Source organism: Halichoerus grypus, chromosome 4, assembly GCF_964656455.1.
Source record: "Halichoerus grypus chromosome 4, mHalGry1.hap1.1, whole genome shotgun sequence".
NCBI classification, from domain to species: Eukaryota; Metazoa; Chordata; class Mammalia; order Carnivora; family Phocidae; genus Halichoerus; species Halichoerus grypus.
The window spans coordinates 72,477,786-72,505,241 of record NC_135715.1 but is presented as its reverse complement, the minus strand read 5'-3'; the positions used below and the strand labels follow the sequence as shown (position 1 = coordinate 72,505,241).

Genomic DNA, 27,456 nt, shown 5'->3' with positions numbered 1-27,456 from the left:
GAAGGTGAGCTTCAGCAGATTTTATATTTTTTATTTTTTTTTATTTTTATTTTTTATTTTTAAAGATTTTATTTTTATTTAGTTGAGACAGAATGAGAGAGAGAGAGAGAGAGAGAGAGAGCACACGAGAGGGGGGAGGGTCAGAGGGAGAAGCAGGCTCCCCGCCGAGCAGGGAGCCCGATGCGGGACTCGATCCAGGGACTCTAGGATCATGACCTGAGCCGAAGGCAGTCGCTTAACCAACTGAGCCACCCAGGCACCCAGATTTTATATTTTTTAAAGGAGAGGGAAAACGTGGTTTAACAGAAAGAAATAGAACGGATCTGTTATCAATCAGGATGATAGCTATGTGATGGCCTTGTAAAGAGAAATCAGTGGATGAGTCAGGTCACAGTGGAAAACTCATGTGGGGGTGTAGTGAGAGATAAGTTAGGTAAATGAAAGGAGGGGGATCCATTTCATATGAGAGCTTTAATTTGAAATGGGAATTGAGTACCACTTCAGAGCAGCCCACATTTTCGTGCCATGGAAAAGCATCAGGAATACTTCAACTCCACAGTACCAGGGAAAAGTCTTTAAGAGGGATTAACCATGACCTGCCTATGAACAAAACCAGACCTGAGCACTTCTGATTATGGATTTTTAAAAATACAAGCTTCTGAGAATTTTAATGATGCTACTATGATTTTAGGGGATGGACTATATTTCGTATTTGGGGGGGGTGGGTTTCCCTTATAAATCATGAACAGAATCCTAAAAATCTTAGCATTCCAGCAAACAGTAACCAAATATCTTCAGTCAGGACTACTATATATATATTTCAAGAATATTTGATTACATTTCTAGATTTATGGTTAATAATTTAAAAAGAGTCACATTAAAGACTTTCTTTGCTTGAGTCAGTCTCAATTATTCAAGGACTCATTAACCGATTTTGGTTATACTTTAGGATGGTCTGGGGATCCTACGTCCTGGTGTTCATGCTTTTGTGTTATGACCCACCCTGAGTGTAGGCTGGACCTAATGATTCGCTTCTAACACATAGAAAATGGCAAAAATGATAAGACACCATTTTCGAGATTAGGTCATAAAAAGATTGAGGCCTCCATCTTGCTTGTTCTCAATCTTCCCTCACTCACTCACTCTAAGGGAAGCCCCCTGCCATACTGTGAGTTTCCTCATGGAGAGGTCCTCGTGGCAAAAATCTAATGTCTCTGGCCAATAGCCAGTGAGGATATGAGGCCCGACATCAGCCACATAATGAGTTTAGAAGGTGATCCTCTCCAGTCAAGCCTTGAGATGTCTGCAGCCCTGACTTTGATAACAGCCCATGGGAGACTGAGCCAGAGGAACCCACATAAGCTGTGCCCAGATTCCTGACTCACAGAAACTGTGAGATAACAATTGCTCATTGTTTTAAGCTGCTGAATTTTGGGGTAATCTGTTAAGCAACAACAGATAACGAATATACTCTCCTTTGTTTAGCCTATATTCAAACCTTAATAAATGAATTGGGGAATGCATGGAAATTTGATCAAGCAGGAAATTGTGAAATTCTATGAAAGGAGGAGAAGTTAGAGTGTGTTGAAAATAAAGAATGATAAGAATTGATTAGTAATCATATTTGAAAATTATATTTTTTACTGTATCATCCATATAAAATTTCCTCTGGGTTGACATTTTTAGTAGGAGGAATGCATTTGTGTTGATTCATCCACACTTGGATCTTTGGGCCCAATGGCATATATTTGTGCATTGGCTGGGATGTGTGGTGTAACTGGTGCTAAAGAAGATGGTGAGAGCAAGTGGCTCAGACTAATTGAAATTGAAGTCATAGGCTTCTTGACACCAAGGGATAGGTGAAATCATTTTTGACTCTACATCTAGTCCATAGGATAGAGCTGTCCACTAGAAATATAATGCAAGCCACATATGAAATTTGAAATTTTCTAGTAGCCACATTTTTAAAAGATAAAACAAAACAGGGGAAATTAATTTTAATAATATAGTTTATTTAACTCCAAATAGAAAAAATATTACCATTTCAGTATGTAATCACTATTAAAATATTATAGAATATTTTAGTGTTTTTTGCCCTGTGTCTTCAAAATCCAGTGTGTTTTTTGTACTTGAAGTACGTCTCAATATGGATGCTAAATTTTTACTGTAAATGCTTGGACTGTACTTGCATTTCAGAAAATTTAGGGTTGAAAAGGTAGATTTGCAAATAAATAAATAAATAAATAAATAGAAAAGGTAGATTCACATACCCAAATTGTTTCAAACATACTTAAAAGTTTTCCAATAACTGATTTGAGAGTCAGTGCTTCAATTTAAATTAATTAAAAATAAGGTAAAAAGGTAGCACTAGCTATTTCTCAAGTGCTCAGTAGCGACACATGGCTGGTGGCTACTGTACCACACAGTGCAGCTCTAGTACAGAGTCAGAATTCAATACATCGTTGCTGGATGAATTAATTTTGCAACATTATTTCACCAATTAAATTAGCCATGAGTTGGGATGCCTGGCTGGCTCAGTCCATAGAGTATGCGAGTCTTGATCCTGGGGTCATGAGTTCGAGCCCCATGTTGGGTATAGAGATCACTTAAAAAAAATTAGCCATGAATTAAACCAAAAGGCTGCCAGAAAAAGAAATGTCAGTAATAATTATTTGTTAGTAGCCACCAGAGTATCTTCAGTATTAGGTGGTCTTACTTATACCCATACCCTGAAGACTGACAGCATGCTTTCTCTACACAGTGCAGCTTGAACTCTGAGTCATCAGGGAATCCCTCTGACATGTGTAAATTCTTTGAAAACACTCATTTATTTGTGTTTTTCACCCACATGATAATTTGGGGATTTAAAATTCTCCACTAATAAATATGGGGATGAAAATCAAAATGGCCAATGAACCATGAATGGAATAAACTCATTTTAAGAGTTGAAATGAAAAAGAAAGAGTTGAAAAGGTGAGTAACTTTTCAGAGACATTTCAACCAGTATTACCTTCATATCACAACATTGCTACATTGATTTTGCATATTTCTAAAACAGCAGATTCTTCCTGCCCATACACCCATACATTCAATCTTCCATGATTCTAGTGATATAAATTAGAAGTTTACATTTTAGATTAGGGTGCAATTGTATACCTTGAAAGACTGCAAAAGACTGATAGTAAACGTGCTATTTCTGGATATTTAACAGAGAGGTATAATAAGGAAGTACAGAATGTTCACCTTATCAGTTAAATTGCTTTCCTGAAGTTAAAGCTATTTCTGTCCTTTTGTAATGGGGGAAAGGGACTACACAAGTATTGATAGGATCTTTTTTTTTAAATTAACATATAAGGTATTATTTGTTTCAGGGGTACAGGTCTGTGATTCATCAGTCTTACACAACACCCAGCGCTTACCACAACGCATACCCTTCCCAATGTCCATCACCTGGCCACCCCATTCCCTCACCCCCTCCCCTCCAGCAACCCTCAGTTTGTTTAAGAGTCTCTTATGGTGTGTCTCCCTCTCTGGTTTTGTCTTATTTCATTTTTTCCTCTCTTCCCCTAATGATCCTCTGCCTTGTTTCTTAAATTCCACATAGCAGCAATGTCCACAATAGCCAAACTATGGAAAGAGCCCAGATGTCCATCAACAGATGAATGGATAAAGAATGGAATATTACATAGCCATCAAAAATTGAAATCTTGTCATTTGCAACAACGTGGATGGAGCTAGAGGGTATATTATGTTAAGCAAAATAAGTCAATCAGAGAAAGACAATTATCATATGGTCTCACTGATATGCAGAATTTAAGTATTGATAGGATCTTAAGCTTAGCCTGAGTTGCCAAATCAAAGGACACGAATAAAGCCTTAGAAATTGTAGTGTGTCTTTGCTCTCTCTTGCTTTTCTTCCTTCATTCATTCTTTTTTCATTTCCCCTTTCTTTCCTCCCTCCCTCCCTCCCTCCCTTCCTTTGTTCCTTCCTTCCTTCCTTCCTACTGATTAAAAATCTTTATCTAATCCTGTATCATAATTTTAGTAGGCTTGCTCTAACTTTAACTAGGCATCATATTATTTACTCATTCATCAGCAAGTATTTATTGAAAGCTTTTGTGAACCCAGTGCTGAGGTAAATAGAAACAGTTTTGTCCTCACGGAACTTATAGCCGGTAGGACGGACAAACTTTAAGCAAAAATAACTTATAAATACAAATTATGATCTATCTTAAAAGGGGGAAAGTGTCAATTGCTAATGAGAGACTAAATAATGGAGACCCAGTTTAAACTGGGTGGTAAGGGAAGGGTCTCCCTGAGGAGATTTAAGCTGAGACCTATAGCAGAATTTGTATAAAGTGTGTGTGTTGGGGTTGGGGTTGGGGCCTGTATTCCATGTAGAGGAAACGGTGTGTACGAAGACTTTGAAATGGAAAAGAGTCTGGTGTGTCAAGAAACTCAAATAAAGCCAGTAGGGGGCTGCTCTGACAAGAGATGAGGTAGAGAGGTATATCATATCATGCAGGGCTTTGAAGGTCATGCCAAGGAGTTTGGATTTATATTGATTCAGTGGGAAATGAATAAAGATTTTAATGGGGGGCTGTGGTGGGGTGTGATTTGATCAGCTAGTTTATTTTGTTTATTTCTCAGCCTTATTGAGATATAATTGACAAACATTATGTAAGCTTAAGGCATACAACATGATGATTTGATACATGTATATATTGTGAAGTGATTACCACAATAAGACTAGTTAAAACATTGATCACCTCACATAACGACAGGTTTTTTTGTGTGTGATGAGAACATTTAAGATCTTTCTCAGCAATTTTCAAATATGTGATATGATATTGTTAACTATAGTTACCACATTGACTATTAGATTCCCAGAACTTACTCACCCTATAACTGGAAGCGTGTACCCTTTGACAATATATATTTTTAAAATGTTGATTGGACGCTTTTTGGAAAATGGATTGTGTAAGATAAAATAGGGGGCTAACAATCATCTAGGAGAGAAGTGACAATCATATGAACAAGGATCATGGCAGTGGAGGGGAAGAGAAGAGAGTGGATCCATTTTGAAAGGAGGGTAAAGGGAATTTGGGAGGTGGGGTGCTCAGGATGACCTTCAGACTTAAGAAACTGGGTCTTTGGAGGTGCCCTTCACCAAGATGGGAAAGGCTGGGAGAGAAGTTTGTTGAAATAATGAGATTGCAGTTTTAGACATGGTACGGTTGAAATGTCGGTGAAAATTCAAGTGAGAATGCCAGGTAAGCATTTACAAACAAGTCTGGAGGTCAGAAGAGAAGTCTGGGTTGGAGATATAAATTTGAGAGTCTCCAGTCTACAGATGTTATTTAAGCCGTGAGTCAGCTGGGTGGGATCACCGCGGAACACAGTACAGTAGGGAGAGCGGAGAGGGCCCAGAACACACAATGCCCAAGTGTATTTGTGTACTCTAAAAGAAACTAGGCTTCTGAATTTGGCACTATAGCAGTGAGCAGGCTTACCTTTCCACTGGTTCATTATTTTACTCATTCATTTATTCTGCTACATATACTTGTATCTACCTTTTAAGTAAATCGTAAACTGAAGGTCCTGGGGTATTTTACCCTTGTTGTCAGGGCCAAAGGGAGGATCCAGGTTTGGGGAGGACTTGAATCATATATAATTTGAGGAACCTTCTAAAAAGGAATGCAACTTTATAAACAGAATTAGGCACAAAAGTAAATATTTATTAAGAATTGGAAAAGATATCATAACAAATTACAGATTTTTATTTTTTTTTAATTCCAGTATAATTGATATACAGTGTTATATTGTTGCAGGTGTACAATATAGTGATTAAACAATTCTGTACATTGCTCTGTGTTCATCATGATAAGCGTTCTCTTAATCCCTTTCACCCACTTTACCCATCCCACCCACCCACCTCCTTTCTGGTAACCACCAGTTTATTCTCTATATTTAAGAGTCTGGTTTTGTTTGTTTGTTTGTCTCTTTTTTTCTTTGTTTTGTTTCTTAAATTTCACATATGAGTGAAATCATATAGTATTTGTCTTTCTCTGACTGACTTATTTCACTTAACATACTTTCTAGAACCATCTATACTGTCACAAATGGCAAATTTCATTCCTTTTTATGGCTGAGTAATATTCCATTGTATATCTATATCTATATATCTATATCTGTATATATATAAAACACATATTCTTTATCTATTCATCTATTGACGGACACTTGGGCTGCTTCCATATCTTGGCTATTGTAAATAATGCAATAAACACAGGGTGCTTATATCTTTTCAAATTAGTATTTTTATTTTCTTTGGGTAAATACCCAGTAATTCCATTACTGGGTCACACGGTAATTCTATTTTTAATTTTTTTGAGGAACCTCCATACTGTTTTCCACAGCGGCTGCACCAGTTTGCATTCCCACCCACAGCGCACAAGCGTTCCTTTTTCTCTACATCCTTATCAACACTTGCTGTTCCTTGTGTTTTTGATTTGAGCCATTCTGACGGGTGTAAGGTGATATCTCATTGTGGCTTTGATTTGCATTTCCCTGATGATGAGTGATGTTGAGCATCTCTTCATATGTCTGTTGGCCATCTGTATGTTTTCTCTGGAGAAATGTCTTTTCCTGTCTTTTGCCTATTTCTAATTGGATTATTTGTTTTTGGGGGAGTTACAGATTTTTAAAAGTTGACAAATACCAGAGATGTCATGAAATTAAGACAAATACTTTTATTTCTACATTTACATTATTTTAATTAATTAATTAATTAATTAATAACTGCCTGGTGTATTTTATATCACTTTTTCCCTATCTTTTATGGCTCCATAATGTTTCATTGCCTCTTCTCATTGCTTTTATTTTATTTTTTTAAAGATTCTTTATTTATTTGACACAGAGAGAATGAGAGAGAGATACAGAGAGCAAGCACAAGCAGGGGGGACAGCAGGCAGAGGGAGAAGCAGGCTCCCCGCTGAGCAAGGAGCCCAATGTGGGGCTCGATCCCAGGACCCTGAGATCATGATCTGAGCCGAAGGCAGCCGCTTAACCGACGGAGCCACCCAGGCGCCCCTTCTCATTGTTTTTAGAAAATAATATTCTCTAGAAAGAATAGATAGTTGAGTCTTTCATAAAGCATGCTCAATCAAAATTTTTTATTGTTATTAATTGTTTAAAATTTCTGCATCACAATTCATGACCAGTTAGACCATGTCAGTTTTAGGATTGTTTTCAAATCTGGGAAAACCTCACTTAAATTTCTTTCACTTATGAGTGGTAAATATCAGGCTCATTTCACTGCTTTGGGGCCAGCTGTGCATGCCTTCTTGTCTAGAACCACCAGAATTTGTCAGAGCAAGAGGTGTTAGATATGTCAAGACTCAATCCAATCACAGAAGCACAAAATATAACTCCACCCAAAGACATACTTGCTGTCCGGAATCCTGCTACAGGCTTTGCCCCACAAACACAGGAATTCTGGCAAATTCTATTTTGTGCCATTCCTATTTTTTTAAAAATGAATGGTTCATTTATACTTGTATACATTGCATTACTGAACACATTCCTGACAGGCGAGGGTTTCCATTTTATTTATTTATTTTTAAAAGATTTTATTTATTTATTTTTAAAAGATTTTATTTATTTATTTGACAGAGAGAGAGAGAGAGAGCACAAGAGGGGAAGCGGCAGGCAGAGGGAGAGGGAGAAGCAGGCTTCCCGCTGATCAAGGAGCCTGACTCAGGGCTCGATCCTAGGACCCTGGGATCACGACCTGAGCTGAAGGCAGACTCCTAACCAACTGAGCTACCCAGGTGCCCCAAGGATTTCCATTTTAGCTAGGTGTTGATGAGAACCAAAGCCTCCAGCTTATGATATAATATGCTAGGAATTGGAAGAATTGATTGGAAGACTTCTCTACAGACTTGGCTTTAGTCCTAGATCTTTGGGTTATGCTTCATGGTGAGTTGGCCTTGGGAGGTAGGAGAACTCTTAGAAGCTATTCCTATAATCTGAATGACTCTCAATGACTTACTTAGACATAGAAGTGACTATCCCATAACTATATTCCATTAAACCCAAACTAAGTAAATATATCCCAAACATAACCCAACACAAGGGAAAGTCTGAGTGGAAAGAAACAAGAGTTTTAATTAGCTATGGTTAAAATGTATTACTTTTGAAAATTTTACAAATAAATATGACCATGAGGAGACATTTCTAGGGCCCCTCCCAAGGCCTTTGCCAGACCATATGCAAGCCCAGCTTCATTAGTTTCATAGTAAACTGACCTCTAGTCATTAAATCTTCAAATATAGCGGTGTCAACTGCCCTCAAATGGATATTATTTTATCCTCTCCTTGCAGGCAGAACAATCATTCCTTCTCACATCTTCTTGTTAGTCAGTCTTGCAGGGGGCGGCAGTGTGAAATCTCAAGGTGTTGGTTTGAGTTGCTGCTCTGGGGACACCACTGGCTAGTATAAATTTCTTTTTTCCTTTTTTCTCCTCCTCCTCTTTCTTCTTCCTTTTTTGTTTGTCTGTTTGTTTTTGTTTTTGTTGTTGTTGCTGCTGTTGTTGAGCCCCGGAGCCTTGATTTCGGCTCTGGTCGTGATCTCAGGATTGTGAGATTGAGCCCCAGTTCTAGCTCTTCCCTCAGTGGGGAGTCTGCTTCTTTCCCTCTTCCTCTCCCCCTGCCTCTTTCCCTGCTCACACTCACGTGCACGCTCTCTCTTTCTCTAAAAATAAATAAATAAATAAATAAATAAATAAATAAATAAATAAAATCTTTTTAAAAAATTGACAGCCTTGAAGAAACTTAGCATATACATCTGATTAATTCAAATCCAGGGGGAAATAAAAACCTACAACGAACTATTCCTCCAGTAGTAGTTATCACAACTATGTCTCTATTTCAGTGATTCTTTTCCTTTGAAAACTATGACCTAATTCTAATTTGTTTTTTTAGCATGTAAGTAACTTAAGTGAGGGATCACAAATCTAGGTAGCATATTACGCCTTCCTTAACACACTATGAATATTTGGCCTAAACAAAAATTACCTAATTATACACCTGTCCAGAGAACAGTTACCCCTACCTAGGAGGGAGAGAACAGAGAAGTGAAAGCAGAACTAGGTGGGAGAGTTATTTTGGGGGAAAAGGTATAACAACATTGATTCTACTGGAGGTATTAAAAAAAGCATAGCTCTTAAATTTAGACAGTCTAGGTTGAAACATGGCTCTCTTTACTTAGCTGTATGATCTTAGGTAATTTAGTTGACCTTTCTTAGCTTCATTTTCTTTTGAAAATGGAGGCAGTAATATTTGAGAGAATTCTTAGTGAATTGAATGAGATAACAGTAGGAAATAATCATTAATACTTCAAGATTTTATCATCATCACATACACAGGAAGAACTTTTTACTTATTTTTTAAATCTTAGTTTTTAGTGGGCTCCACACTCAGTGTGCAGCCCAACTCGGGGCTTGAACTCATGACCCCAGGATCAAGACCTCAGCTGAGATCAGGAGTCGGACACTAAACTGACTGAGCCACCCAGGCGCTCCTTAGTGTTCATTTTTTTATCAAAGTTATCCATGCACATTATTTAAAGCGTTTAATAAAAACAGTTCAAAATCTGGAAGGTAGGCTCATCATACTCTCACGCTGTCTTCTAAGTAGTTTATAGTTTTATCACTAATATAAGTAGAGATATCTTTAGTTCCATTTCTAGTTGGTTCTTAAGGAGAAAAAGTTATTTAAGTATTTAAGTATTTAATATTCAGCAACCTTAAAATTTGTTCTTAATTTATATTGGTATTAGACACAGTAAGGCTGTGCTGTCCAATAGAAATGTAATGCAGGCCACATACAAAATTTAAAATTTTCTAGTAGCCATATTATAAAAACAAAAAGAGAACAGGTGAAAACAATTTTAACAGTATATTTTATTTAACCCAATATATTCAAAACATTATCATTTCAACATGGAATATACAAAATTATTAATTAGATGTTTTATGTTTTCTTTGTTCACACCACGTCTTTAAAATGCAGTATCTGTCTCATAGTTGTAGCACAGCTTGGACCAGCCACATTTTAAGTGCTCAGGAGATATGTGTGGTTAGTGGCTACCATATTGGACAGTATAGCTTTCAGATTTTCTACATATACAATCCATGCAATCACCTCATTTATAAATATAGTGTTGTCTCTTCCAAGATCATGATTTTATTTTATTCTCTATCAGGAAAATCTCTCTAAAAACATTAACAAATAATGGTGATAGCAAGCTTCTTTGTCTTCTTCTGTATTTTAATAAACATGACTTTAATTAAATGCTTAATTTTTAAATAATATTCTCTTTAAATAGTTTCCTTTTGTCTCCAATTTACTTAAAGCTTATATTAAGAACTGAAGAATTTTAATTGCTTATTTTCATCCATTGATACAATGTTTTTAAATCTGTGGATAGAATCAATTCTGTTAAGAGATTTCTTAATCTGGAACAACCCTTTCATTTCTATAACAACCATTCTTGTGGGGTCATGATTTATTATTCTTTTACATTCAACTTGCACATATTTTAAATTATTTTAGATGCTAATAGATTCAGTTTGCAAATATTTTATTTAGGCTATTTATGTTCATATTCCACAGTGAAATTAGCCAATAAATTTATTTATTTTGGCAATATCTTAACAAAGATATTTGGGTAGTAAGGTATCTTAGCTTGGTTCTTAAGGAGAACCAAGTATTAATAGTATTAATAGTAATACTATTAATAGTAATAAAGTGAACCAGGATATTCTCTTTTTCTAGCATCAAGAACAGTCCTTGAGAAATTTCTGTTCTTAGACGTTTATATAAAATTCAGAGGCAAAACCATTTGGATTTGGTACATATTTTAAAAGTTATATATCAAATTCATGTTTTAATTCTATTGCTATTGATCTTCTGGGTTTTCAACCTCTTCTTGAGTCAATTTTGAAAATTTAAATTTTGCTGTGAAAGCCCATTTCCTCTAGGTTTTCAATTTCACTGTCATAGCATTGCAAACAACATACCTTTAAAAATATTTTTGAAATTTCCAAAAAAGGGAAATCTATAGAAAATCTATAGAGGCAGAGAGACAAAAATATTTGTTAAAGGCTGGGGCATACACAGGGGAATGAAAACTAAAGGGTACAGGGTTTCACTTAGAGGTGATGGAAATCTCTAAAATTGACTGTGGTGATGATGCACAAACCTGTGACTATACTAAAAACCACTGAACTGTACACCTGAAATGGGTGAATTGTATGATACGGGGATTGTAACTCAATAAAGATGTTTAAAGATTAGCAAATTATACTTCTAATCTCAAAACCACAATGAGATATCACCTCACACATATTAGGATGATTACCATAAAAAAAAAGTGTCGGTGAGGATGCAGAGAAATTGGGACTCTTTTGGTTCCAATACCCAAAAGAAAAGCAGGGTGTGTTTCAAAGAGACATTTGCTCACTTATGTTCACAGCAGCACTATGCACAATAGCTGGGAGGTGGGAGCAATCCAGATATTCATCAATGGATGAATGGATAAACAAAATGTGGCACGTATATATTATGGAGTATTATTCAGCCTTAAAAGAAAAGAAATTCTGGATGAACCTTGAGGACATTATACTAAGTGAAAGAGGCCAGGCACAAAAAGACAGATGCTGTATGATTCCACTTATATGAGGTCATCTAAAATAGTCAAATTCATAGAAACAGAAAGTGGAATGGTGGTTACCAGGGGCTGGGGGCAGGGGAAACGGGGAATTGTTTAGAATTTAGACAGTTCTGCAAGATGAAAAGTCTGGAGATCTGTTTCACAACAAGGTGAATATACTTAACACTACGGAATTATACATTTACAAGTGGTTAAGATGGCAAATTTTATGCTATGTGTTTCTACCACACATACAAATCTTTCAGTCTCTTCCATATCTATTGTCACAGCACTTTTTAAATTCCTAATGTTATCTATTATATCATTTACTAAAAATACTTTAAAAATGTAGAAAAAGATAGAGAAAAGTGAATAATTCAAAAGTATTATTGATCAATGAATTATCACATAGTGAACACATATAGCCACTACCCAAGCCAAAAAATAAAACATCACTATTATCTCACAAGTCCTCTACATGTCCCCTGCCAAATGCCTTTCTCTCTCCTTCCTAAATATAGACACTACTTGCTTTTAACACTACAGATTAGTTGTGCCTGTTTCCAAACTTTAATATAAATGGAATGATACAGAAGGCACTCTTTTGAATGTACTCCCTGGTTTCTTTCTCTTGACATTGTTTATGAGCTCTATCCATATTGCTGCATGTAGTAATAGTTAATGCATTTTTTTTTTTTAGAGAGATAGCTTGAGGCGGGGGGGGGGGGAGGGTAGAGGGAGAGGGAGAGAAAGAATCTTAAGCAGGCTCCACACCCAGTGTGGGGCCTGACATGGGGCTCGATCTCACGACTCTGAGATCATGACCTGAGCCAAAATTAAGGGTGGGTTGCTTAACTGACTGAGCCACCCAAGTGCCCCAATACTTAATGCATTTTTATTAGTCTATAGTATTCTCCTGGATGAACATATTCCATAATTATCCATTTTATGGTTTCTAAGCATTTTTTTCAATATTAACCTATAATAAATGATATTTTTAGGAATAATGTATATGGCTTTTGGCACACATTTGGTGCAAAGAAATATATGCATTTCTGTTGGGACTTCACATAGGAGTTAAATAGCCGTGTTTGTGTTTATTTAATTTTAATAAATAAGGCCCATGTTCATAACAGCAACCATTTCCCAATGTACTTGTACCAATTTTAACTCCCATTGGCAGTATATAAAGATTCTGGCTACTACATATTCTTGTCAGCACTTGATATTATCACTTTTTAAATTTTAGCCATTTTGTCAGCTATACTGTAGTATTCATTGTTGTTTTAATTTTCATTCTGATTATTAATTAGTTGAAAGCCTTTTCATACTTATTGACTATTTGTATATCATCTTTTGAGAAGTTCCTGTTTAAGTCTCTCACTAATTTTTCTGTTGGGTTATCATTTTTTATTGACTTGAGGGAATTTTTTTATATATTATGGTTACAAACCCTTTACCCATTTTATGTGTTGTAAATATTTTATCCCACTTTCACTTTTCACTTTTTTTTTTTTTTTTGAGAGAGAGAGCATGAGTGGGGGCGGAGCACCAGAGGGAGAGGGAGAGAGAGAGAATTTAAGCTGGTTCCATGCTCAGCATGGAGCCTGACTCCGGGCTTGACCTCATGACCCTGAGATCATGACCTGAGCCGAAATCAAGAGTCAGATGCTTAACTCACTGAGCCACCCAGGTGCCCCCCACTTTTCACTTTAAAGATTAAATTGTTAATTTTAGTGTATTTCTCACTCTTCTCTCTTTTGTTACTGTCTTTATGTCCTGTTCATGAAATCTTTGCTACTTCATGGTCACAAAGATATTCTACCATGTTATTTTTAAGAAGCCTTATTTTACTTTCAAATTTAAACCTATAATCTACCTGAAGTACACCCATATGTATATTTAATTGAGCCAGCATCATTTATTGAAAATACAACTTTCGGGGCAACTGGGTGGCTCAGGTCATGATCTCAGGGTCCTGGAATCGAGCCCTGAGTTGTGCTGTAGGCTCAGAGGGGAGTCTGCTTCTCTCCCTCTCCCTCTGCCCCTACCCCCACTCATGGTCTCTTTCTCTCTCTCAAATAAATAAATAAAATGTTAAAAAAAAAAGACAACACTTTCTTCACTGATCTGTAGTACATACTCATACACATACACAAATCCCACTTGGGTTCGATTAAAATTATACCAAATCTAACATTGACCTGGGGAGAATTGACATCTTTATAATATTTCCAATCTGTGAACTTGCTATATCTATTTATTTAGGTCTTCTTAATAATAATTCATAATTTTCTTACCTTTTTTAGTTCTGTGAGTAAAAGTCTCACACACAGCTCATTAGAATTGTATCTAGGTATGATTGTATAAATGGTATCATTTAAAAATTTTCCAGTTTTCTAATTTTTGCTGATATATAGAAATACAAATAAATTGTGTATGTTGACCCTGTATCCAGCTGCATTATACAAAGATGCTTTCCCTTTCTTTCTTTCTTTCCTTCTATTTTTAAGATTTTATTTATTTATTTATTTGAGAGAGAGAGACAGAGATAGTGAGAGGGAGCACAGGCAGGGAGAAGAGGGAGAAGCGGGCTTCCCGCTGAGCAGGAAGTCCCATGCGGGGCTCGATCCCAGGACCCTGGGATCACAACCTGAGCTGAAGGCAGACGCTTAACCGACTAAGCCACCCAGGTGCCCGTACAAACATATTTTCTAAGGATCTTTAGTTTTACTTCTTCCTTTCCAACCCTTCATTCTTTCTCTTTTCTCCATTTTTATATTGGTTAGGATCTCTGGTACCATATTAGTGTACATGGTGATAATGAGCATCCATGTCTTGATTTCAGAGGGAAACTATTAACAGTTCACTATTAAATATGCTGTTTGCTACAGTTTTTTTTTGATAGATACCATTTATAGATTAAATATGCTCCTTTCCACTCCTAGTTTGTATGGATTTTTAAAAATATCATGGGCATTAAATTTTATCAAAGGCCCCCAATTGTGTAAGATCTAATGTCTATAATAAACACCTTATTCTTTATCACTCATAGTGATTGTGCTTCTGTGATTGAACACTGATATGTAGTTTTCTTCTTAATCCAACCCAAAAGCCTTTGTTTTATCTGTTTATTTTCCATCAACCTTATTTCCATTTTCTGTTTAAGAGTCTGTGGAAGAATAGACTCTGAATGGTTCCTACCCTTCCAGTGGCCTGAGCAGTGGGAGTCGCAGACCAGGCTTCATGGCAGGCCGAACGCTGCAGGCTGCAGCAGTGGACAGGCTCAGAGGGCACCTGCGCCGGCGGACCAGTCTGTGACCTTGGGTTGAGTAGCAGTAAACCCAGGAGCTGGAACAGTCCATTCGCCCTGAAATTCCTCCTTGGTCCTGGCCTTCTCAGCAGCCGCCTGCTCTTCCTTCTCCACCACTTCAGGATCTCCGTGGAAGGAGACATCAGGCATGACCACCCACGGGTGTTCAAAGGAGACAAAGCCAGGCACGGCGCTAAACTTCCCGGCCGGCACCCAGCGCACCAGACCTGCTGAGCGAGCTCCCTGATGTTGCAAGGGATGGCAGGGTCTGCATTGCACAGAGGAGAGTCCGTATCATAGAGAGCAGTGGTAGGCAGGTTAACATACAGCGTCTGTGCTGAGAGGCTGGAGGACAGCCCTGGGATCGGTAGCCACCAGAAGTCTCGGCTCCTTGAAGGCGAGATCTCGTTAGTGAGGGTTCCGGGAGCGAAGCGGCCAACGGTAGGAGTGGATCCAGTGGCAGCAGCGAAGTTCAGCACCGCCCCCTGGCCAGTAGTCCTGGAGGATGTGACAACTGACATCAGCTGGGTTTTCCATGGCAACAGTGGCTTAAGCTGAAAGCAGAAATTTCTCCCAGGTTCTCTTCCGGGGAGAAATGATGTAGATGCTATCACTTTTCCTTTTGTAGATGTACTGTTCCATTTGGAGGTCAAGTTGGTGCCACCGATGTGGGCTCCTGCTGCAAGGAATGTGAAGACATCCTTCTCTTTCATGGCAGAACACCCAGCGATCCGGACATTGTGAAAGCTTCCCTTTAAGTTACCACAAGAACCCAGGACATTGTGCAAGATTCCCTTTAAGTTAGCATGGGAACCCAGAACAATGTCATATGGACTGCTCTACAAGTAGCTTGGAAAGGCTGAAAGCCTTTGTCTTTTAATTGGATCTTGATGGTTTACATTTAATATATGTAGATTTAAAGTTATCTTTCTTCTTTTCCATTTGTTCTGCCTATTCTACGTTCAATTTTCTCTCCTTTTTTGATTTCTTTTGGATAAAATATTTTATTATTCCATCCCCCTCCCCTTGTATTACGTTGTTATGTATTTTTGCTTTACTTTTAGCAGTTGCCCTAGAGGTTACAATATGCACCTTTGACTTACCGAAGTCTAAGATAAATTACTACTTTTATTACTTCTTTGAAAATGCAAGGAATTTAAGGTCCTTCATTTATATCCTTTATGATTTTTTAAAAGATTTTATTTATTTGACAGAGAGAAGGAGAGAGAGAGAGATCGCACAAGTGGGGTGGGGCAGAGGAAGAGGGAGAAGCAGACTCCCCCTGAGCAGGGAGCTGGACATGGGACTCCATCCCAGGACCCTGGGATCATGACCTGAGCTGAAGGCAGCCGCTTAACTGACTGAGCCACCCAGGCACCCCAATATCCCTTATGTTTATGTGTTGTTTTCATGTCTTTTAATTCCACATCTATTTAAAACCCCATAAGGCATTGCTATTGTTTTATACAGTCCATATTTATTTGGTTTTACTGGGATATTTCACCCTATTGCTCTTCATTCCTTCCATCTGAATCCTTTAGTGTGGGTCTGCTAGTGACTAATTTTCTGATTTTGTCTCAACTCTTTATTTCATCTTCATTTTTAAAGAATATTTTCATTGGACATTGTATTGTAGCTTGGTAGTTATTTCCTGTGTTTTGAAGATAATGATGATGCACATTTTTCTTCTTGCTATCATCGGACTTGCCAGGAGTGTATCTGTTTAAACCTTTTGATGTTTTCTATTTCCTTAGTTTCGGTCTTTCCTTTATTACACATTCCCTTTTCCTCCTGTCTCTCAGTTCATTTTGTCCTTGTATAAGTTTGTTACTATTCATTCCTTTTTTTAAAAGATTTATTTGAGAGAGAGAGAGAGAGAGAGAGAGGCAGACTCCCCACTGAGTGCGGAACCCAACCCAGGGGGTTGGATCCCATGAAGCGGAGATCATGACCTGAGCTGAAATTGAGAGTCTGATGCTCAACCGAGTGAACCACCCTGGTGCCCCTCATTCTCTTTTAATAATAAAAGTACTTAAGACTATGTTTACATTTCTTCTTAGTATAGTAGTGTAGTCTAGGCTTTAAGATGCAGTATGTACTCCTTTTCATTGATGTTTGGATGTTTATAATTTCAGTTTTATTTTTTCCTTGGTCCTGGAAATATTCAGAAAAACATCTCTTTATTTCCAAATGGGTGGGCTTTCTTATCCTCTTTTTAGCATTGATTTCTAGTTATATTGGATTGTAATCAGAAAATGTAGCCTATAAAATCCCTCTCTCTTTAAATGTATCGTGGTTTATATTATGGCCAAGGGTATGTTTAATTTTTGTAAATCTTCCATAGTTATATGAATAGAATATATATTTTGGTAATAGGGTACGAAGTTCTCTATTTGGCTGAAACATAAGCCAGTTGATTATATTATTAATATATTAATATCCCTGTTTTTTCTGTCTATCTGTTAAATTCTGAAAGAGGTTTATTAAACTCTACCATTATAATTATGTGTGTGTGTATGTCTGTCTGTCTGCGTGTGATTCAAACCAAGTTCTGTATTGCTAGGTGTTCTTGCATTTTGGCATTCAGTAATATTATTTGGTGCATAAAAGTTTATTAAGATTATTATTATTTTGTGGAGTTCACCTTTTATCTTTACATAATGTTCCTCTTTTTCACACTTAATGTTTTGGCCTTAATTTTTCTTTACCTAATGTTAATATTTTCACTCATTTTTGTTTTCACTTAGGCCAATCAAAAATCCTAAATAAACTGGAGTACCTAGATCCTTGCTCTACACTAGGTTATGTGGGAGGTTTGAGCAGACCTGTGCAAGAGACAGTTTCTTGCTTCAAGGAGCTTCATTTTAATTTTACTAATGGCATATCCTATTAAGATTCTTGTTTTAACATATACATTGTTTTCAGCAAGTCTGATATAAAGCTTTTCACCAAAGAGTATAAACTAGAAAATCTGCACAACAAATATCTAACCTTTGCAATAGTAAAATAAATTATTAATATAGCACTATTAGATATAAATTATAATAATGGACATATTACACATGGGAATGTTGAGTGACTTTCTGGAATAGGGGTGCCTAATCAACAGAAATGGTGGCAGTGAGCTTTGCTAAATCGAAGGTACTTCTGTAAGGCTGGTGGTAGCTATATGGATGATAACAGTGATTTCCTTTAATAATCAGGGTTATTTCCAAGGTACAACTAATGTTAAAATCATGTTTGCCTTCACACAGGAATAGAACAATAGTCTTTAAGTTCTTTGAAAACTTGTAAAGGAATGTAGCAAATTACTTTTATTACCACCAAGACTTAAAATCGGTACACTATATACAAGTATGATGACATTGATGAAAGACTACCTCTTCTGTAGAGGGTCACAGATACACTAAAATTTTTTTTCAACATATCAATTGTTTTTTGTTTTTAAGTAGGCTCCACACCTAGCATGGAGCCCAATGCGGGGCTTGAACTCGTTACCCTGAGATCAAGACCTTAGCTGAGATCAGAGTTGGAGGCTTGACTGACTGAGTCACCGAGGCAGGCGCCCCAACATATCAGTTATTTCTAACTGCCACAAATAGAAAGACTTTTAAGTGCACCAGAAATTTGTCAAAACAAGATAAACACTAGGAAGTTGCTAATAATCTTATATAGAATTATAGAGCAGAACTTAGAACTTAGAGCATAAGAGGACACACAATCTTACAAATATAGAAGAAATAGATATAAATGCAGTCAATTTCATTTCTGAGAGTCAAAAATAGTCAATCCTAACTTATCCACATGTAGTTTCCACCTTAGTTGTCTTGAGGGAGAATTTTTTTTTTTTTTTTAAGATTTTATTTATTTGACAGAGACACAGCAAGAGAGGGAACACAAGCAGGGAGAGTGGGAGAGGGAGAAGCAGGCTTCCCACCGAGGGGCTCGATCCCAGGACTCTGGGATCATGACCTGAACCAAAGGCAGATGCTTAACGACTGAGCCACTCAGGCGCCCCAAGGGAGAATGTTTTAAACTCAGGCTTCTATCACTAACAACACAATCACTAACTACTCAGAAAATGTGATGTTTTCCCTATTACTGGTACTTAATACAAATTAACATCAACTTTAGCTTTTAGCAATCTGCTGCTGGGGGAATGTTGCTAGAGGCCACCCATAAAAAATGTAATTCTTACACTATATCCCAAAGCAAATGTGATTTATGGATTATTTGCAGTTTTGGATATAATCTTTATAGCACGAAAATGACTTGGAGTTGTCTAAAGATTTGTTTTTAGTAAAGGATACTCAAGAATGAACCCTTCCTAAAGAGATAGCCCTCCTATGGAAGTAGGCAGTTGCCTACAAAATATTTTTGAGGAGATATGAAATGTGTGAAAAATAAGACCCTAGGATATTTTTCAAAAACCAAACACTTTAGACTATAAAATCAAATGAACACATTCCCTGTAGAATGTGTATTATAGTTACATGGGAACATTATACACTTACATACTTATAGTTTTGCCATTGTTTTTAGGAAATTATTTTCAGCATCAGCTTTTAAGTCACACAAGAATATTGGTTTTATTTATTTTGACATCATTATTTTAAATCACAAATGACATGGCCCTGTTCAGTTATTTTTTATCATTTATCACACCTAGCTCTGATAACTTTGGGTCATCTCCAAAAATCTGGTCTTCCCTTAAAGAATGAAGATTTGCTACCATGATGATATTTTAGAAATGTGATTAGGGTGCATAAGTAAATCTCAAAAACATGGTATAACTTAGAAGAAGCCTTGTTTTTACCAAAGTGACTACTTGGAAAGTAATGTTCATTTAGATCATCAGGTGAAGGAGAAAAAAAATCTCATTATTTCATCATACCTCACAGTTCTTCCATCCAGAAGTGGGAATATTGCTGCATTTGCAAATACTACCATTAAAGCACGCATAAATAATTTTGGAAGTTACCCTCTATTAGTATGTAATTATGGGTTTCAAACCCCCAGACTTGCTTGAGGGCTATCTTAACAGAGTATCCAATGGAATGAAATATGAATTTGGTACATTTTGATGAAGGCTAAGGAGGGAATATATTAATCCCAAGGTGGAGCTGGCAACAGTAAGAAAATCCAGAATGAGAGGACACAAACCCTACCGAAATGGTTATAGATTAGGAGAAAGATGATAAAACAGGGCGCCTGGGTGGCTCAGTTGGTTAAGCGACTGCCTTCGGCTCAGGTCATGATCCTGGAGTCCTTGGATCGAGTCCCACATCGGGCTCCCTGCTCAGCAGGGAGTCTGCTTCTCCCTCTGACCCTCCTCCCTCTCGTGCTCTCTCTCATTCTCTCTCTTGCAAATAAATAAAAAAATAAAATAAAAAAATTAAATTTCTTTAAAAAAAAACAAAAAACAAAACAAAAAAAAAAACACAAGACTTTAAAGAGTCTAAGCTGACTATCTTGGGGCAAGTCATAGAACCTTAGAGATCTTTTTAAAGTCTCAGGCTCCCAATATTAAAGTAACATTCTCATTTTAACTGTTTCACAGGATAGTTGGGAGGAGAAACGAAAACTATGCCCAACTGCTTTTGTAAGCTGTGAAATGCTTTGGAATTTGAGGCATCATTACAGTAATTGCCGACATCATCATCATAAAAGGAGAGGGATGCATGAGTGAGAGTGCTAGAAGTAGTAATATTAAAGGCAATAAGATATAAAGTTGTGAGAAGTAAAATGCCTTCTACACAGAAAGGTGGTTAAAATTATTTTGTAAATAGAAACTTTGTTTACTTAGTGGCAGAGAGATCATTCAACCCTCAAGACAGCCCCATAAAGTAGGTATCATTTTCATTTTAAAAATTAAGAAACTGAAGCTAAGAGAGGTTAAGAGACTTGCTAAAAGCCACATGGGTCTAATGTAGTAAAAACCAGGTTTCAAACCAGTTATTTTAATTCCAAATCCAGTGTACTTTTGTGTCTCATTAACGTTACATTGTGTGTTCACCACACAAGTTTAAGCCTCAGAGGATATCCTATGCATTGTATTAAGTTTTAATACATTAATTACTTGAAATGCATTTACAGTATTTCTGCAAGACCAACCATGCAGGCAGCACTGAATGGCAGAGGCAGAGGCAACACGAAAGAGGAGGAAGGAAACACAAGAGAAAGGGGTGACTGGAAGCTGAGTGAGGAGCGCCGCAAGAATGGTTATTACTGTTGAATATTACAGAGGGAGCATAAAGTGGCTGAAAAGCAGCTAATAAATTTGCTAATGAATATCAGCAGTGGCCCTGGTTAAAAAAATACTTTAACAAAGCAAGGGCAATAAAAAAACCCAAAAAACAAAACAAAGCAAAACAAGAAAACAAAGCAAGGGCAGTGTCCAATTATTCTCGATTAAGGGATGAATAGAGATGAAGAGGCTGGTTATGAAAGGATGACTCAAATAAATTGCCTGTATAGAGAAGTTAGGACAAAAGAAGGAAACCAATGGAAAGTGAGGGTTTTCTTTAAAATCAAATTTTAATTACTGAAGCAGGCATATATTCTTCTTGTAAAATCTGAAACATCACAGATAAAGCTGTGATGTTTATCACAGATAAAGTCCCTTTTCACCACTACTCCTGATCTCCATCCTGTTAGCAATGTAATGTTTATCTTTCCAGTCCTTTCTGTGCACATTTATATATATCACTGTAGGAAATATTTTATTTTAGATAAAAGGTGTTATATTCCATATTTACCTGTTTTGTGATTTTTTCATTCAACAACAGCTCTTGGAGTGTAATGGCACAAATAGGTCTAGCTCTGTATTTATGAACATTTAGGTTATTTCCAATTTCACTATTATCAACAATGCCTCAAATGAACATTGTGATGCATGCCTCCTTGAGCACAAAAGGGTTTTTCTAAGGGAGATACCAAGAGTGGCATTGTTGGGTCTTGGGCATGGATATTTGAAAATTTTACAAATATTGCCAAATTGCCCTCCAAAGTGGCCATATTAGTTAGCCCTCCTACCAGCAGTGTTTCTTTCTGGTATTTTTTAAAACAAAAACATTTTTGTTTCTGATTACAAAAGGCTCACAACAGAAAGGAATGGATGCCTTAAACATTATTTTAGTGTGAGACTTAACATATTCACATACTACGAGGAGAGTCAGAGAAGATGCTGCATGGAGAACACTAGACTCCTGAGGAAATGTTCTAACTTCGGAGCATCAGTGAAAGGATCAGTCCTAGATGGAAGAAGGGGCTCCTAGTGCTTTCTTTTTATGGCCATATGAAGTAGAAAGCAAGGTAGAAGGGTTGGATGGGGGGGCTGGTACTGAAGAATGCAGACACATTTTAAAATAGGTTATACCGGGACAATGGGAAGGCAGGTGACTGGGACACTGTTTCTCAAAATGTGTTTGAGGAACACTGACTTTGCAAGATGAGTAAAAAAAAAAAAAAGAAAGTGTTAAAAAATTATGGTAAATTCTTCTTACTAAATCGATTTAGTAAGAAGAATTTACCATAATTTTTTAACACTTTTTTTTTTAACATATTCAAGGCTCTGAAAAAGACAAAGTTGTTTAACTCAGCATTTCCCGAACTTTCTCAGCAATAGAACCTTTTCCTTTGTGTAAAAGCAGTTAATACACTGCTGAACCAGTCATCTGTGAAATATACTTTGGGAAATACTGGACTAGTGATAATTTGAAGAAATGGGCAACAAATGAGTGTCCAGCTTGTCTTCACAAAATTAATTTATTTGAAAACAAAATGAAACCAAAAATACACAATTAAACAAACATCCATGTACTAACTCCTAAGAATTAAAAGGTTAAGATTAAATTACAATAAATTTTTAATGCTTATTTTTCTATTATAGAAATAATATATATTCATGAAACAAATTTGGGAAGAAGAGGAAAGATAGGAAAAAACTACTCCGTCATTTTACCACCTTACTAAAACCACTGTTGATGTTTTGAGGCAGTTACTTTATCGTTATTTCTATTAGGTTTTTTATTGTTTACATCATTATAATAACACAGCATATACAATTTTGTATCATGTTAAATATCTACATTGTATTGTAAGCACTACTGTACATCATCATGGCTGCCTTTTTAAATGGCTGCATAATATTCCAAGTGGATAGTTGACTATTTAACCATTCTTTTTGGTTTTAGAATTTACATTGTTAGCAACTCTTTCTTATTTGGCTTTCATATGAAATATTGCAATGATTACATGGGAGCATAAAACTCCTTATTTACAGTTATTTTCTTAGGACTTATTTGCCAAGTTCAAGGTAATGTATATTTTAAAGGGTTTTGAGAAAATATTGCCTATTTGCTTTGGGGGGGGCAGGGGGGAAAGGTTGTATCATCAGTAATATATTAAAGTGCCTATTTGTGGGACCCCTGGGTGGCTTAGTCGGTTAAGTGTCTGCCTTTGGCTCGGGTCATGATCCTGGGGTCCTGGGATTGAGTCCCACATCGGGCTCCCTGCTCAGTGGGGAGCCTGCTTCTCCCTCTGCCTGCAGCTCCCCCTGCTTGTGCTCTGACAAATAAATAAAATCTTAAAAAAAAAAAAATGCCTGTTTGCTCTGGTTCCCTCCAATTTAATTCAGATTTCAATTTGTTAGCACTGGTCCATTTTTTTCCAGGTGATGGACATTCACAAATCCTAATCTGTCATTTATTGCATTATCTATCCCCACTGGTTTTGCAACCCATTACAGATCTGCTAAACATGTTATATATTTCTCCATCGAGGCAGTGAATAATATTTTTTCATAAAACGTTAAGAACAGAGTCCAAAGGAAGATAGTAAAGACCATGTTGACATGTATCAATTTATCAATACTCTTTCGATATTGTTTAAAGAGCTTCAATGGCAGCTTCATCAACATTTTGATTATGACTAATAAAAGATACTTAGATCACCTAACTACAGTATCTTAGTCTACTCTTCTCCATCTTGTTCACAATGATTTAATAGAAAGCTCTGTCAAATGGCGTATTGAGGGATGATTTCTCTTTGGCTTTTCCCCTCATGATTCCAGGCTGTATTTTACACATTTTTGTGTATCAGAGCCTAGCACAGAGCTTGCTTGATACATAGTACACAGATTCTCAATAACAGTTTATTTGAATGATACCCTTAATTTGGCATGAATTTAATGAACCTCTGTTGTCCACCATAGTTCCAAGCCATTAATAAACATACATGTTCATTTAGGGATGGCAAATGTTTCATGGAAAGAGTACTTGGAAAAAAAAAAAGATTTTATTTATTTATTTGAGAGAAAGAGAGAGTGGAAGGAGGAGCAGAGGGAGTGGGACAAGCAGACTCTGTGCTTAGGATCCTGAGGTCATGACCTGAGCTGAAATCAAGAGTTGTTTGCTTAACTGACTGAGCCACCCAGGCCCCTGCCCCCTCCTCAAAGAGCACATTTTATAATTAGAAGTACTGGTAAGTTGGCTTTGCAACTTACAAGTTGGTAACTCTGTGTAAAGCCAGACCTTACTCAGTTTGTTCATCTACAAAATGGTGATAACCCATCTTCCTTACTTTCCTCATAGGGTTCTTAGAAGAATCAAAATGTTTTTCTCTAAAGGGAAATCTGATCATGTCCTTATTTGGACTTTTTAAGACCCTGTAATAACTTTTTATTGCCCTCAAGAAAGAGTTAAATCCTTTAACGTGCCATACAGAGACTTTTGTGATCACCATTCTAACAATGAAAGCTCTCTTTCACTGCAAGGCCTTTTGCACAAGCTGTCTGCTTTGTCTGTAAAGCTATTTTCTGCACCCTTCTATGTTGACTACTACTAGCAGCAATTCTACTAATAGCAATAGCTAAAATCTACTGAATTCTTACTAAGCATGGGACACTCTACATATCGTAGTTTATACTTTATCAAGTAGATACTATTACCAGTTTTACAGATAAGGCACAGAGAAGTGAAGCAACTTACCCAGAGTAACACAGCTATTAAGCCTCAGCTTACAAATTCACATGTCTGAATTCAAAGCAGATGTTCTCAACTTCTATTATGGTATCAACTTTGTCCAGAAAGTCTAACATCTTTAACATCCTCTAATAGCCAATGTGGTAAGATTAGCACTTAAGGCACTGCTTTATAATTGCCTGTGTACTTTATGCGGGGCTCCGCAACCAGAGGGATGAACAATCCATTTGAACTCAGACAAGACTGCATCTAGTTTACTTTTGTTTCTCCAGCTCCTAGCAGTTCCTGCTACACATAATGGGCATTAATAAATATTTGCTGAATAATAAATCTAAGAAAGTGTTTTTAAACAAAAGACATAAGACAATGTTATTTTTGAATTTAGTTAAGGAACATCACCAGGCTTACCAGTTTGTGATGTATGGGATCCACTTTCCCCCCTGTTTGCAGTGTAGTACACTTGCTTATATCCGTTCTTCTGTGATCTCTTTTGTTTGCCACAATTCCTTAAATACTATCAACAAATATTCCCCATTCACAACTGCGATACTGTCTTCTGAGAAAATCTTTTACAGGAGAAAAACTAAAATGTTAAAACTACTTTTCCCTTCATAGCAAGGGAAAACTTTTTTTTTTTTTTTAATACAGCGCAGCAAAACATTAGAGATCTCTGAGGAAAAAACTATCTTTTAAAAATGAATTTCAAATCAAGACTAGGCTGATTGGAGAAAAGCAATCCAGCACATTTATAAATGAAACGTTCTGGCGCTGCCTAGGCAGTGTTGTCCCCAGGTGGCATCTTATTTTTCATAATATTTTACTGAAGCCTTTCAGTAATATAAATAGAGAGAACAGGTGCTGCAGTGAGCAGGGGGTTTGTCCAAATCAACCTTTTTTGGCTCAGTTTTTTGATAGAAGGCCCAGAACTTAAGGTAATCAGTCCTGCAGCTCTCATCACCTTCAAGGAGAAGGAAAAAGAAGGTGGTGAAAAAAGAGGGAGAGGAAGTGTGGCAAACAGATGAAACTATACTTCACATAGAGCAAGGGCTTGGGCTCCTTCCCAAGCTGCGGCCCCTCAAACTGACCGTTTACATTCTGTTAATTTTGTCTTTTCAATGAAAAAAGGACGCCTGGTTTTATAAATAAGAGGATATACAAAAAAGGAAGGTATTCGTCTCGTGAGAACTTCACCACCCCGATCAGCGTCTGGGAAGGCCACCGCGGACAGCCCATCCAACCGCCGGCCCGCTCGCGGATGCCCCGGGGGCCGGACGCCTGGCGAGGCTTCCCCCCGCGCTCCCGCTACCCACAAGCCACCGCGCCTCGGCGCGCCTGCGCAGCGGCGACGGCCCTCTCAGGAAGAGGAAAATGGAATAAACAACTCGGAGGAACCAGAGCGCGAGAGAGCGAGTGGAGGCAGAATTTAAAAATAAACCGGCCTCTTCACCCTCCCAGCCGGTTCATCGCTGCCGCTTCCCCTTCCCTAGCCCGCGCCCTCGAAGGCCCCGTCTGGGCCCGCGCGTCCACCCCGTCGTCCCGCGCGGCCCCTTTAAGAAAAGAGAACGAGAGAGTGAGTGAGAGAGAATCCCAACTCTCCCCCTCCCCTCCCCTCCCTCCTACCCCTCCTCCCTCCCCTCTCCCCTCCCCCCCTCTCCCCGGGCGGCTCCGGCTCCCGCAGCGGGACAGACCCACCCGCCCAGGCTTTTATCCGGCACCGGCAGCGTCTTCCTTCCCTCCTCGGTCTATGGTGGCGGCGGCGGTGGCAGCTCCTCGGGCGGCAGCGGAAGACGAGGCTGCGGCGTTGCCATGAACAGTGGCGGCGGCCTCCCGCCCCCCTCGGCCGCCGCCTCCCCTTCCTCCTCCTCGCTGGCGGCGGCAGTGGCGGTGGTGGCCCCGCCGGGGGTCGGGGGTGTCCCCGGCGGGGCGGCGGCGGGAGTGAAGCTGAAGTATTGCCGCTACTACGCTAAGGATAAGACTTGCTTCTACGGGGAGGAGTGTCAGTTCCTGCATGAGGACCCGGCCGCCGGAGCTGCCCCGGCCCTCGGCCTCCATAGCAACAGCGTCCCCCTGGCTCTGGCGGGCGCGCCCGTGGCCGCCTTTCCGCCCGGAGCAGTCCCGGGCGGGGGAGCCGGGCCGCCCCCTGGGCCCAAGAAGCCGGACCTAGGGGGTCCGGGTGCAGGAGCCGCAGCCGGCGGAGGAGGTAGCAGCGGGGTGCTCGATGGACCGCGGCTGGCAAGTAAGTGTGGTCCGGGCTGGGAGGGCCATCCCGGCCTTGGGTCGGCGGCGGAGCGAAGGCTTGGGGCTGGAGGGGGCCCGGATGAGGCCCTGCAACGAGCTTTGCCTGCGGGTCCCCCCCCTTCACCTCCCTAGGCGGTCTGAGAGGCCTAGGCCGGGCCTGAGCCCTCCTTCCTTCTTCCTGCTTCCCCTCCTCACAGCCCTAGGCGA

General features: G+C 38.4%; 2 protein-coding genes and 1 pseudogene across 8 annotated transcripts in view; 1 reads left to right on the top strand and 2 right to left on the bottom strand.

Moving 5' to 3' along the window:
* The window catches only part of FLT3 (fms related receptor tyrosine kinase 3), a 109,079-nt gene extending 82,719 nt beyond the window's left edge, over nt 1-26,360 (bottom strand). Inside the window, exon 1 of the mRNA XM_078070528.1 lies at nt 25,420-26,360. The gene's annotated coding sequence lies outside the window, so the exon portion shown is untranslated. The remainder of the gene's footprint in view (nt 1-25,419) is intronic.
* LOC118526070 (small ribosomal subunit protein uS2 pseudogene) lies at nt 14,863-15,767 on the bottom strand (annotated as a pseudogene).
* Nucleotides 26,361-26,817: 457 nt separating the features above from the next.
* The window catches only part of PAN3 (poly(A) specific ribonuclease subunit PAN3), a 129,693-nt gene continuing 129,054 nt past the window's right edge, over nt 26,818-27,456 (top strand). For all 7 annotated transcript variants that reach the window (XM_078070535.1, XM_078070534.1, XM_078070533.1 and 4 more), the window contains exon 1: nt 26,818-27,247. In XM_078070535.1, the coding sequence (XP_077926661.1) occupies nt 26,818-27,247 (430 nt within the window). The remainder of the gene's footprint in view (nt 27,248-27,456) is intronic.